Source organism: Ochotona curzoniae, unplaced genomic scaffold (genome assembly GCF_017591425.1).
Source record: "Ochotona curzoniae isolate NIBS_2020 unplaced genomic scaffold, NIBS_Ocur_1.0 contig_2699, whole genome shotgun sequence".
Taxonomy (NCBI): domain Eukaryota; kingdom Metazoa; phylum Chordata; class Mammalia; order Lagomorpha; family Ochotonidae; genus Ochotona; species Ochotona curzoniae.
In genome coordinates, this window is record NW_024465561.1 from 8359469 (window position 1) to 8371228 (window position 11760).

The 11760-nt window shown below is 56.0% G+C and overlaps 1 protein-coding gene across 1 annotated transcript; it reads left to right on the forward strand.

Annotated features, from left to right (window-relative positions):
- The first annotated feature begins 8170 nt into the window (after positions 1-8170).
- Positions 8171-11203, forward strand: TSHZ3 (teashirt zinc finger homeobox 3). Its single transcript, XM_040976677.1, has 2 exons — positions 8171-10351; positions 10430-11203. The coding sequence occupies exons 1-2, from the start codon at positions 8183-8185 to the stop codon at positions 11201-11203; spliced, it is 2943 nt and encodes a 980-aa protein (XP_040832611.1). The 5' UTR covers positions 8171-8182.
- The last annotated feature ends 557 nt before the right edge of the window (positions 11204-11760 follow it).

Genomic DNA, 11760 nt, shown 5'->3' on the forward strand with positions numbered 1-11760 from the left:
GCTCCATGCCTGGCAAGAAAACTGAAATGACCCCTGGTGCTATCCCAAAATGCCGGTTCCCCCTGGGTCCCCTGGGACTGTGACCTCGGTCATCCTGGATGATGTGGTGGTGGCACCAGGTGTCCGTATGGGTGGATGGAGGAAAGACTTGTATTCTCTGCTAAGCTTTGACCTCCTGGCTACTGGATATCCTTCTCCTGCATTCATCTTCTTGCTCTCTGCCATGCAAGGCCCAGCTTGCAACCCAGTCCCTTGTTCTCACCCAGGATGTGTTTAGCTAAGATGCTGCTCCTTCAATTACTTCCATTGCCTGCTTTCATGCCCTGAGCAGAAGGGACAAGTCCCACCTCGGTGCTGCTGCTTCTCCTGACCCTCTTCCCTGGCAGTGACCAGGAGTTTGAACGGCTGTCTGAGTATCTTTTTCCCCAGAGGCTGCTTTGGGGATGTGAAAGTCTGAGGCATCCACCATGGCACTGGTTCCTCTGGCCCCCATGGGAGACCCTGGAGAATCCGAGATCAGGAACCAGCAGTGGAGGTGCAGTGGCATGGAGCAGCGCTTGTCTGGCCCTTGCCTGGCTCTCTGGCCTGCTAACCCAGGTGTCCTGCTGGCAGGTCTAAGAAGGCAACCTGTGCTGGCTGAGAATATGAACTTGCCCCATCCACTGGAGGGTCCCTTTTGCTTCCTTTCTTTCCTTCTTTGCAGCCTCTTCCTCTGACTTCCTTCCCTTTCCACAGCCCACATCAGAAAGTGTCTAGAGGAAGGATGGCAGACACTAAGCCTATGTGGACAGTTGCCAGCCCAGCAAGCCCCTTCTCTGAGAGGCAGCGGGTCCCTAGGGAGATCCAGGAGATGCAGCCTCAGAAGCCTGTGCAGGGGATGCTTTGAGCCCACGGGGAGTCACGTCCCTCCCCCTTGGGAGGCTAGATAGCTGGATGCAGGGCAACGGGCCACCATGTACTTGGTCCTCCCCCTGGAGCCTGTAATAACCTGGAGAAGACCTTCATATTAATTTATGATGGGTCTTGGGTCATGAGGAGCACCCAGGAGATGGGTGAGGCTGATAGTGCCCCCAGCATCTTCCTACCATTACTGGGCCGAGAACCTGCAGCTAACGTCAGGGCCACAGCCACATCTGCGGCACCACGGGAGCTCAGAGGCAGAGGAGTGCTGCTGCCCACGCCTCTCACCCTGTGCTAGAAACATCCACAGGACAGACACAGACTCGCAGCGGGAGCCCCAGGACCTGTACAGGAGCCCACGCTCTCTGCTGTGCTCTGTGGCTGCTGGGCTGACTGCCCACCCTGACCTGCCCTGGGCTTGGAGCTTCCCTTTGGGATCAGGTGTGAGGATGTAGGGGGATGCTGGGAGGTGGCCCAAAGCCCGCCTGAGCATGTTGACGGTGTCCTTGTCGAAGCCCACTCTGCAGCAGTGAGGCTACCACGACACAGACTAGCCCCGGTCCTGAAGGGGAATGGGAGGGCGGTCTGTACACAGCCTGGTCACCAGGGCCTGCCCCCAGGGCCAGCAGCTTTTTCCACAAGCCGTCTTCTTTCAGGTGTGTCTGCTGGACAGACACATACGTCGGCTGTGTGCTGGAATGTTGTCCTCATGGGGCTTCTGGAGCTTGACTGAGGCTAGCCTGGGCCCTGGATCCAGGATTCCGAGTCAACTTGGAGCAGGTGCAGCCTCTGTCCCTAACCCTCTTCCACTTGCTCTGTCCTCCAGGTACGGCTGAGTGGTCCTCCTTGATCCCCTGTTCCCCTTGGCTGATGAAGCTGCGGGAAGACAGGGGAGACCTGGAATCCCCTAGCTTGGACCTGAGCCACAGCCCTGGGGCCTGTGTCTCCCTGTCAGCCCTCGGTGGCCCCCATCACAGCCACCCCTGCAGGAGCACTCCCAGCCTCCACGAAGATGCTTTCTGCACCACTCCTCTCCGTCATCACTTGCCACTCCTGGTTTTCCTTCTCTCCCTGCCCACCTCCCAATCCCTTTGGTGATCTCCCCACCCACTTGGGTCCTAAAGCATTTTTCCCCTCCCCGCTCTGCTCTTCACCTGTTCCTTACCCTTCTTGGTTTCTGTCTTCTTCTGTGGACCCTTGCTCCCTCTCCCTGCCTTCGCTCTCTGACTCCTGTATCTCCGTCCACTGCACTGCAGGCCTCGGTGGGGGTGGGTGATGGTCGTATTGTGACCCTCCTAGGGTGCCTGTCCTGGGAGGTCATGGTGAAGGGCATTGAGTTCCAACAGCAAATTGCATCCCGGAGCCTGTAACATGGACACCTGCGTTTCAGCCCAGACAATGCCCCGAGTTCCAGGGACAATTGTCTTTGAAACTGTTCCCAGCAGTGTGGCTCATCCGGGCCTTTCCTCCCTGCCTCACACATGCCAGTGTCCCTCCTGGTCCATATGGATGCCTTCTACCACCTTTGGGAGGGATTAGTGGCCGTGATGATGAACTCAGTCCCTTCTGCCTGGGAATGGATCTCATGATGCCCCAGCGTGCTGCTCTGTCTTTAGGAAGCATATTAATTTCTTTGTACCTAGCGGTTGAGTTTAGTTAATGATGGTAATAAATATTCATGAGGGACCCTGGCCTCCTAACCTTCTGGTGGCCACTGTGACTCTGGCCCTTTCCTCCTGGACACATCCCTAGTCTACAAAAGGGAGGTCCAACACAGCACCCTCTTGGGGACGGGTGTGGGGTCCCACTGGGGAACCCGTATCCTGTGCCCACCCCATTCCCAGGAACACTGCTTCCTATGCACTGACCCCAGGACCTGGGCCTTTGGGTCCATCTGTCAGCTCACCCTGCGCTGATTGATCCCAAGGAGTCCCAGATGAAACCCTGGGGACAGAGCTGACTTCTGGGTATTGGCTACAGCTTAGCCCACTCCAGTTTCCTTACTTAGAAAGGAGCTCCCTGGACCATTAGGGAGTGTGGCCGTGTTAGAGACACATACGTGGACCTGCTAGGCAAGGTCTCCTGTGCCTCTCTTGTAGCCCTCCCGGATGCTGAGCTGTGGTGCCTTCAGGAGGCCTCTGTGAGCTTGGGGGCTTTTCCTTTCCTGTGAGCTTGTGTCTCCCACTTGGTTCCACTTAGCCAAGTTTTTCAGTTGTTCTAGCTGTCTCGAAAGGTGACACTTGGCTCTCAAGAGATCTGCTGCCTTCTTACCACTGCAGGCACCTGCTGGGTTTGGTTGTTTGCAGGGCAGGCAGAGAAAGAAAGCAGGTCCCGCAGTTTCTCCCGCCTTGGAGAGAGGCTTTTCTGACCAAGTCCCTTGGGGTTACATGCCTCCCCAAATCCCGCTGCTGCTCTCTGCTTGCCTCCATGTGTCCCAGGGCATCTTTGGCAGGCCATGCAGCTGCCATGAGAGCCTCCTCTTCCCTCTCCCCATGCAGCCGCCTCTGCTCCTGGAGCTGGCAGCCCATCCAATTCCTTGTAGAGAAAGGGGTGCCCCTGCATTCCTGATGATGGGGGAGGGGCACAGCCAACATGGGAGGAGTCCACCTGCTGTTTGTTGTCCGTCTTCTGTGTCTTCTGTGGCATGGACTCTGTGTCCTGTGCACGCCAGAGACCCCTGTGCTACAAATGCGAGTCCACTTGGAATGAATGCGCCTGGAAAGGGGCGCATGCTCTTATTGCTCTGGGACTGGCTAGAGGGTGCATCCATTTGCAGTGTTTTGGCAGGTCTGTAGCAGACTTGAAGATGTCACTTATAATGCTTCTTGGCTGGTACATCTGCTTGCTCACTGACCACCCATGGACTGGGTGTGGGACATGGGAAGCTATTAACTATACAGAGCTGGTAGTTGGTTGGAACAGCAGGCACAGGTGATGTCCATGCTGGGCTGCTTAGTGGACAAATAGAGGCATGAAGGAGGTCAAACTCGGACGGGAGAAGCCCACTGCAGGGACCTGGCCTCTCACCTGTGGCCTGTGGAATGGAGGTCTTTTATTCTTCACCATCCATCACTTTGTCTCTGGGGTTTCAGCAGCGGAACTCAGCTCCATGGTTGGGAGTGCTGGATGGAGGATGTGTCTTCCTTGGGGTGCGTGCTTCTGGGGAGGGTGGCAGGAGGGAAGAGGGACATGACGCATGGATGGAAGGCCCAGGGCTGGAGCCTAGGCATGGGTTGTAGAGAGGGGCAGAGGGGGCCACTGGCAGCTGAACCAGCCTGGGGTGGGAGGGTGCCTTAGCCACACTGTGGAGCAGTGGGGACCACTGGCGGCTGAACCAGCCTGGGGTGGGAGGGCGCCTTAGCCACACTGGGGCAGTAGGAAATGATTTCCATTGATCCAGCATATGCCTGTTGCTGGCCTGATGTGTGCAAGCCTGAGGATGCAAGGCCCTTGCTCCTAGAGAACCAGGCATGGGTGTGGGGGAGTCGACATAGCAGAAGGAGGTGCCAGTCGCAGTCCAAGGCAGCAGACCCTCTGACCACCAACATGGCAGGGACCAAGTCCTCATCATGCCCCCCACCCCAGGCTGACCTCTAGCTGTCCACACAGATAGTGTTTCCTCCCTCTATGCCCACAGGTAGCGAGGGCCCCATCACGGCAGGTGCCTGTGTACTTATAAGGACCCTGGGAACCAAGACAAGGCCCTGGGTAGGTTATGCTTAAGGCTAGGTCTCCTCAGCACTGGGACCTTGCCATGTCCTTCGCAGATGAATTCTGGCCTAACTTTTCTTTGCATTACTATGCCTCTCCTCCAAACCCACCAGTGATCAGACTGCCAGCCCTCTGAGGTCACCATGCAGGTTACAGCAATGCTGGAGCGTGTTGGGGACCAGCCCATGAACAGCCAAGTGAAGGTGGGAAGGGTGTCCTGGTCCTGGAGAGCCACAATGCCCTGCCTGGGAGGTGGGACTGTCAGAGCTGCTGGCTTTTCCCTTCTGGCTAGGAGCCTTCATTGTCCAGCCGGCTGCTGCCTCCGCCCTATAGTGTGGGGTTGCCTCCCTCCTGGACCGAATCTCCTAAGAGCTGTTTATGGGAGTGCAGTGGGCAGGTGTCTGTAGGAAGAGACAGGGCTTGAATGGTGACACAGGCTGTGAGGTTTGATCCTCCGGTCCCGGTCAGGTTCTTGATAGTGATGCCACTTTGATAGAAGACCTGGCTACTGGCTTGTTTCTGCAGATGGTGGTCTGTGGGGCTGAAGCCGAGTCAGGTCACCTGTGCCCCCCAGCCAGGGTGGCCACCTGCCCTGCACTTTGCACAGAGCTCAGTGGATTCCCCGGGGGCTGTGGGACCCTGAGGGCTGAAGCCAGGACAGGTCCAGGCACAACACCCACCCTCTTACTCCTCCCTCATGGCCCTACTGAAGCTTGTGAGATGCCGCCAGCTGAGGAAGGCTCTGGAAGAAAGGGAGAAGTCGTTCTTCCCCCGCTCTTTTCTTCTGTCCTTCGTCTACCTTGTACTTTGTCCGTCTTGCTTTGTGACCAGCAGAGGAGGCTCCCTGGGCTGCCGCTGTTACATCCTAGACATAGGAAAGGAGCACTTGGCACTTTGAGTGGTCACCTCGTAGTGGGCGGCTTCAGACATGAGGTTTGCCACGATGCTTCGCATCTCGGTTGAGCCTTGGATTTGGTCGCCTGTGCAGGACATTTTGTAGCCCAGATGTGAAACTCTTGCTTTGCGATTTGCACAGGAGCAGAAGTACCCCTCTCAGTTACAGCTAATGTGTGTACCTGGGACCCTGTTCCCACCACAGTCCGTGCCAGGGAAACATCTCAGCTTGGAAGGCACTGCTGCTGAGCAGGGGCCTGGGAAGGAAGGAATGGAGCTAGTGTGCTGGTGCAGTGGATTAGCCACTGCCCACATCACGAACATTCCATGTGAGCACAGGTTAGAACCCAAGCTGCTTCATTTCCAATGCAGCCCTCTGCTAATGCGGCTGGGAGAGCAGTGAAGGGTCAATGGCTTCAGAGGTTAGGTCCCTGCACCCATGCTAGGGACCTGGGTTGTGCCCCTCGATGCTGGCTCTGGCCTGGCCCACACACTGGCCATTGTGCCCATCTCAGGAGTCAATCAGTCAATGGAAATTTCTTTCTCTCCTTTTCTTTCTTTTTCTCTCTTCCTTCCTTCCTGCCTACGTCTTTCTCTTTTCTCTCTCTTTCTTCCTCTCCCTCCCTCCCTTCTTTTCTCCTCCCCTTCCTTCGTCCCTTCCTTCCTTTCTGCCTAGCTGCCTTTCTTTCTTGCTTTCCTTGTCTCTCATCTCCCTCCTCTCCTCTCTCCTTGCCTTTCAAATAATATATATATATAGAAAAAAGGAAAGAATACACATGACTTAGAAGAAGTGGCGAGGCGGGAATATCTGACTTCACGGGAGTCATTTCCATGTTTTTATTTGTTTGCTTTTTCCTGATGTAAACCTGATGTGGTTCAACTCTTTAAAGTCATTGGAATGAATTCTACAAAGCGTTCCTTCTTTTTACAAGAGCTTTAGTGGAAACAAACAGAAGTTAGCCTAGAGAGAGTCCGGTGGCCGCCGGCCACTAGCACACCTGTTCGCTGGCTCTCATAAAGCAACAGGGACTAGGAGCTGACCGGAGGAATGACCGGTAGAGTCTAGCTGAAAGAATGTGGGTGTATGTGTCGGTGGTGGTGACGAGGGGGGATCACCGTCTTATTCTCACACACGTCGAGGGGTGCTCCGTGTCTCTGTGCGGGAGCCAGGCGTGCCCACTACCTACCTGGGAAGTTGGATTTGTGTCCCCGGTCCCCCCAGCCTCCGAAAAAAACAGGATCCCTGCTGGATGCCCAGGAAGCTTATGCTGAGTAAATATTGACAAAGTACTCTAAAGAGCAAACACTTTGACATTTGTAAGGTCCACTGGAAGGTCTTGTATATATTTATACAGCAGGCATGAGCAGCGCATACCAATGTCCCTGAACTTGTTCTGACATAGCTCTGTGTGAAGTGCAGAGCACATGCGTCCAGGTGGCCGGAAGCAGCCCAGCGCCGTCCTGGAGCACAGACTGGGGTGAGGTCGTCTCCTGATCAGAACTGACAGCGCTTTTCAAAAGGAAGGGAGAGTACACAGAGAGACCTTTCAGCCACTGGTTTCTCCTCTGGAAGGCTTCGATGGCCAGAGAAGAACTGGCCTGGAGGCAGGAGGAGTGAGGAACTTCTTCCAGGTGCCCCGTGTGAGAGTAGGTGCTCAAGCACTTGGGCCATCATTCTGCTGCTGTCCCAGGTGCCTGAGCAGGGAGCTGTATTAGCAGTGGAGTAGCCGGGACTTGAACTGGTGGTGCTATGGAATGGTGGCGCTGCAGGTGGCCGCCTCACTCACTCACTCTGCCACAGTGCCAGCCCTCAACGCTCTGTTCCGGGAGGAACCTTGATCCGAGCATTTGCTGAGAGCTGCTTTTCCAGAAGGAAGGAAGAAAAAAACCCGTTTTCCATGTACTGCTATTGACGTACTTTTCTTCTTTTCCTTGGTACAAATTTTATTGATGTTTTGGTACTTTATTAAAGATTGAGCCTCAAAAAATGTAATGAGTAAAAAATGCTTGCTTAATTTAAATTGTGAATCTGTCTGTTAAGAAATGCATTAGGGGTAGGAGAAGCATAAGACATATTAATTGACAGACAGGAACTGCTGTCTCTGAGGTTGATACAAGTAATTTATTACTTTAGAAATGAATGCCACCTCCAGAATGTGCTTCATTAATTTCAAATTTAGTTTTAATTTCAAGCTGTTGCCCCTTGAGAAGAATAAGGTGGCAAATTATGTTTGAAGAGCAGATTTTTTTTTTCCTTTTGCTCCAAAGAAACACCACATTTTAACTATTTAATTTTATAAATAACCGTGCCCGCTGAGTTTGCTTGTGTGTTCCCGAGAGCCGGGAGCGGATGTGCCGAGAGTCTCACTGAACTAATGCTTTCGTTTCCTTTCTCTCCTTCTGCCCTCTTCTCGCCTCTCTGCGCTGCCCGGCCCGCTGGCTTGCCCACCTGTTAATCCCGGCAGCCTATGTTTCGGATGAACTCAAGGCAGCCGCCCTGGTAGATGAAGATACGGGGCCGGAAGAGCAGCCGGCAGATGGAGAGCCGGCGGCCAAGTACCTGTGCCCGGACAAGGAGCTTGGCAAGACCTGCCCCAGCTACCAGAACTCCCCAGCGGCGGAGTTTTCCAGCCATGAACTGGACAGCGAGTCGCACATCAGCGAGACCAGCGACCGAATGGCTGACTTTGAGAGCGGGTCCATTAAGAATGAAGAGGAGACCAAGGAGGTGCCGGTGCCGCTGGAGGACACGACTGTGTCCGACAGCCTGGAGCAGATGAAGGCCGTGTACAACAACTTCCTGTCCAACTCCTACTGGTCCAACCTCAACCTCAACCTGCACCAGCCCTCGTCGGAGAACAACGGCAGCAGTAGCAGCAGCAGCAGTAGCAGCAGCAGCTGCGGCAGCGGCAGCTTCGACTGGCACCAGAGCGCCATGGCCAAGACCCTGCAGCAGGTGTCACAGAGCCGCATGCTGCCGGAGCCCAGCCTCTTCAGCACAGTACAGCTGTACCGGCAGAGCAGCAAACTCTACGGCTCCATCTTCACCGGCGCCAGCAAGTTCCGCTGCAAAGACTGCAGCGCCGCCTACGACACGCTGGTGGAGCTGACGGTGCACATGAACGAGACCGGCCACTACCGAGATGACAACCACGAGACCGACAATAACAACCCCAGGCGCTGGTCCAAGCCCCGCAAGCGTTCCTTGCTGGAGATGGAAGGCAAGGAAGACGCCCAGAAGGTGTTGAAGTGCATGTACTGTGGCCATTCCTTTGAGTCCCTGCAAGACCTGAGCGTCCACATGATCAAAACGAAACACTACCAAAAAGTGCCTCTGAAGGAGCCTGTCACTCCCGTCGCAGCCAAAATCATCCCCACCCGGAAGAAGGCTCCGCTGGAGCTCGAGCTGCCCAGCTCCCCGGACTCCACGGGCGGCACTCCCAAAGCCCCCGCGGCGGACGCCAACGACGCGCTTCAGAAGAACTCCAACCCTTACATCACGCCAAATAACCGCTATGGCCACCAGAACGGGGCCAGCTACGCGTGGCACTTCGAGGCGCGCAAGTCGCAGATCCTCAAGTGCATGGAGTGTGGCAGCTCCCACGACACGCTGCAGGAGCTCACGGCGCACATGATGGTCACCGGCCACTTCATCAAGGTCACCAACTCGGCCATGAAGAAGGGAAAGCCCATCATGGAGACGCCTGTCACGCCCTCCGTCGCCACCCTGCTGGATGAGAAGGTGCAGTCCGTGCCCCTGGCGGCCACCACCTTCACGTCCCCCTCCAACACCCCCGCCAGCATCTCGCCCAAGCTGAACGTGGTGGAGGTCAAGAAGGAAGTGGACAAGGACAAGGCGGGCACCCCAGAGGAAAAGCCCAAGGAGAAGGAAAAGGCGAGTGAGGAGGAGGAGAAATACGACATCTCCTCCAAGTACCATTACTTGACCGAGAACGACCTGGAAGAGAGCCCCAAAGGGGGCCTCGATATCCTCAAGTCCCTGGAGAACACCGTGACATCCGCCATCAACAAAGCCCAGAATGGCACCCCGAGCTGGGGGGGCTACCCCAGCATCCACGCTGCCTATCAGCTCCCCAACATGATGAAACTGTCTCTGGGCTCGGCGGCGGGCAAGGGCACGCCCCTGAAACCCATGTTTGGCAACAGCGAACTCGTGTCCCCCACCAAGAGCCAGAACCTGGTCTCTCCGCCCAGCAGCCAGACCTCCCCCATGCCCAAGACCAACTTCCACGCTATGGAGGAGCTGGTGAAAAAAGTCACCGAGAAGGTGGCCAAGGTCGAGGAGAAGATGAAGGAGCCGGAGGGCAAGCTGTCCCCGCCCAAGCGGGCCACGCCTTCTCCGTGCAGCAGCGAGCTCAGCGAGCCTGTCAAGCTGGAGGCAGCCAGCGACGGGGGCTTCAAGAGCCAGGACAGCAGCAGCCCCAGCCCCCCACGGGAGGGCACCAAGGAGGGCAGTCCCAGGGCCGAGCCCGTGGAGAACGGCAAGGCCCTGGGGCAGCCCCTCGCCGGAGGTCTGAGTGGCAGTACCGCCATCATCACGGACCACCCGCCCGAGCAGCCCTTTGTGAACCCTCTGAGTGCCCTGCAGTCGGTCATGAACATCCACCTGGGCAAGGCGGCCAAGCCCTCGCTGCCCGCGCTAGACCCCATGAGCATGCTCTTCAAGATGAGCAACAGCCTGGCCGAGAAGGCGGCCGTGGCCACCCCACCGCCCCTGCAGGCCAAGAAGGCGGATCACCTGGACCGCTATTTCTACCACGTGAGCAACGATCAACCCATAGACCTGACCAAAGGCAAGGGTGACAAGGGCTGCCCTTTGGGGTCGGTGCTTCTGTCCCCCACGTCCACGGCCCCGGCCACCTCCTCCTCCTCCTCCTCCACGGTTGCCACAACAACGGCCAAGACGGCCGCCGCCGCTGTGGTGTCCTTCATGTCCAACTCGCCGCTGCGTGAGAACGCCTTGTCGGACATATCCGACATGCTCAAGAACTTGACCGAGAGCCACACGTCGAAGTCGTCCACGCCCTCCAGCATCTCTGAGAAGTCCGACCTCGATGGGGCCACTCTGGAGGAGGCCGAGGAGGCGACGCCAGCGCAGAAGAGGAAGGGCCGCCAGTCCAACTGGAACCCCCAGCACCTGCTCATCCTCCAGGCCCAGTTTGCCGCCAGCTTGCGACAGACCTCAGAAGGCAAGTACATCATGTCCGACCTGAGCCCCCAGGAGCGGATGCACATCTCCCGGTTCACTGGTCTCTCTATGACCACCATCAGCCACTGGCTGGCCAATGTGAAATACCAGCTCCGAAGGACAGGTGGAACAAAGTTCCTCAAGAACCTGGACACAGGCCATCCCGTGTTCTTTTGTAACGACTGTGCGTCCCAAATCAGGACTCCCTCCACATATATCAGCCACCTGGAGTCACACCTGGGCTTCCGGCTCCGGGACTTATCCAAACTCTCCAGCGAACAGATTAGCAATCAGATAGCACAAACCAAGTCGCCGTCAGAAAAACTGGTGACGTCCTCCCCAGAGGAGGACCTGGGGACCTCTTACCAGTGCAAGCTCTGCAACCGGACCTTTGCCAGTAAACATGCGGTGAAACTTCACCTTAGCAAAACGCACGGGAAGTCGCCCGAAGACCACCTCCTGTATGTGTCCGAGCTGGAGAAGCAGTAGCGTTTGCTCGGAGGGAAAAACTCGTCGAAGGCACCTTAAGGCCCCCCCATCTTCCCCTCCCTTCCCCCCCCACCCCCCGTCTGGTTCTTGGCACACGTTCTTGTTTCCACTGCGGAGAAAGCAGCGCTCTGGGGCTCGGCTGTTTTGTAATGGCTGTACAGTGTTTCCTAGAGGCTCAGCAGCAGCTGCTGCTCCTGGTGAACTAGGAAGGTTAAGGCGCAGTGCTCAGTGTTTGGAACTTTGTGTAAATGGGATTTAGTTGTGAGTCTCCCTCCCCGATGCTTCAAGCTGCATGCATTCAGACAGTTGAGTTAAGCATTTATAAGGAAACTGGGCGCACTTTCGCCAGGAGACCCGAGAGTGCTGGCGTCTCTCCCCTTTCATCTTCAGCCCTCCAAGTACTTTGAAGCACTTTTGCATTAATTTGGTTAAAAAATAAAATGAAAGAATACTAATGTATGAAGCTCTGTTTTTTAAACTCCTTACCAGCTTAGTTATAAAGAGTACTACGAACCTCCATTTATGCAGGTCTGCAGGGGTATAACACGCCTTGAAAT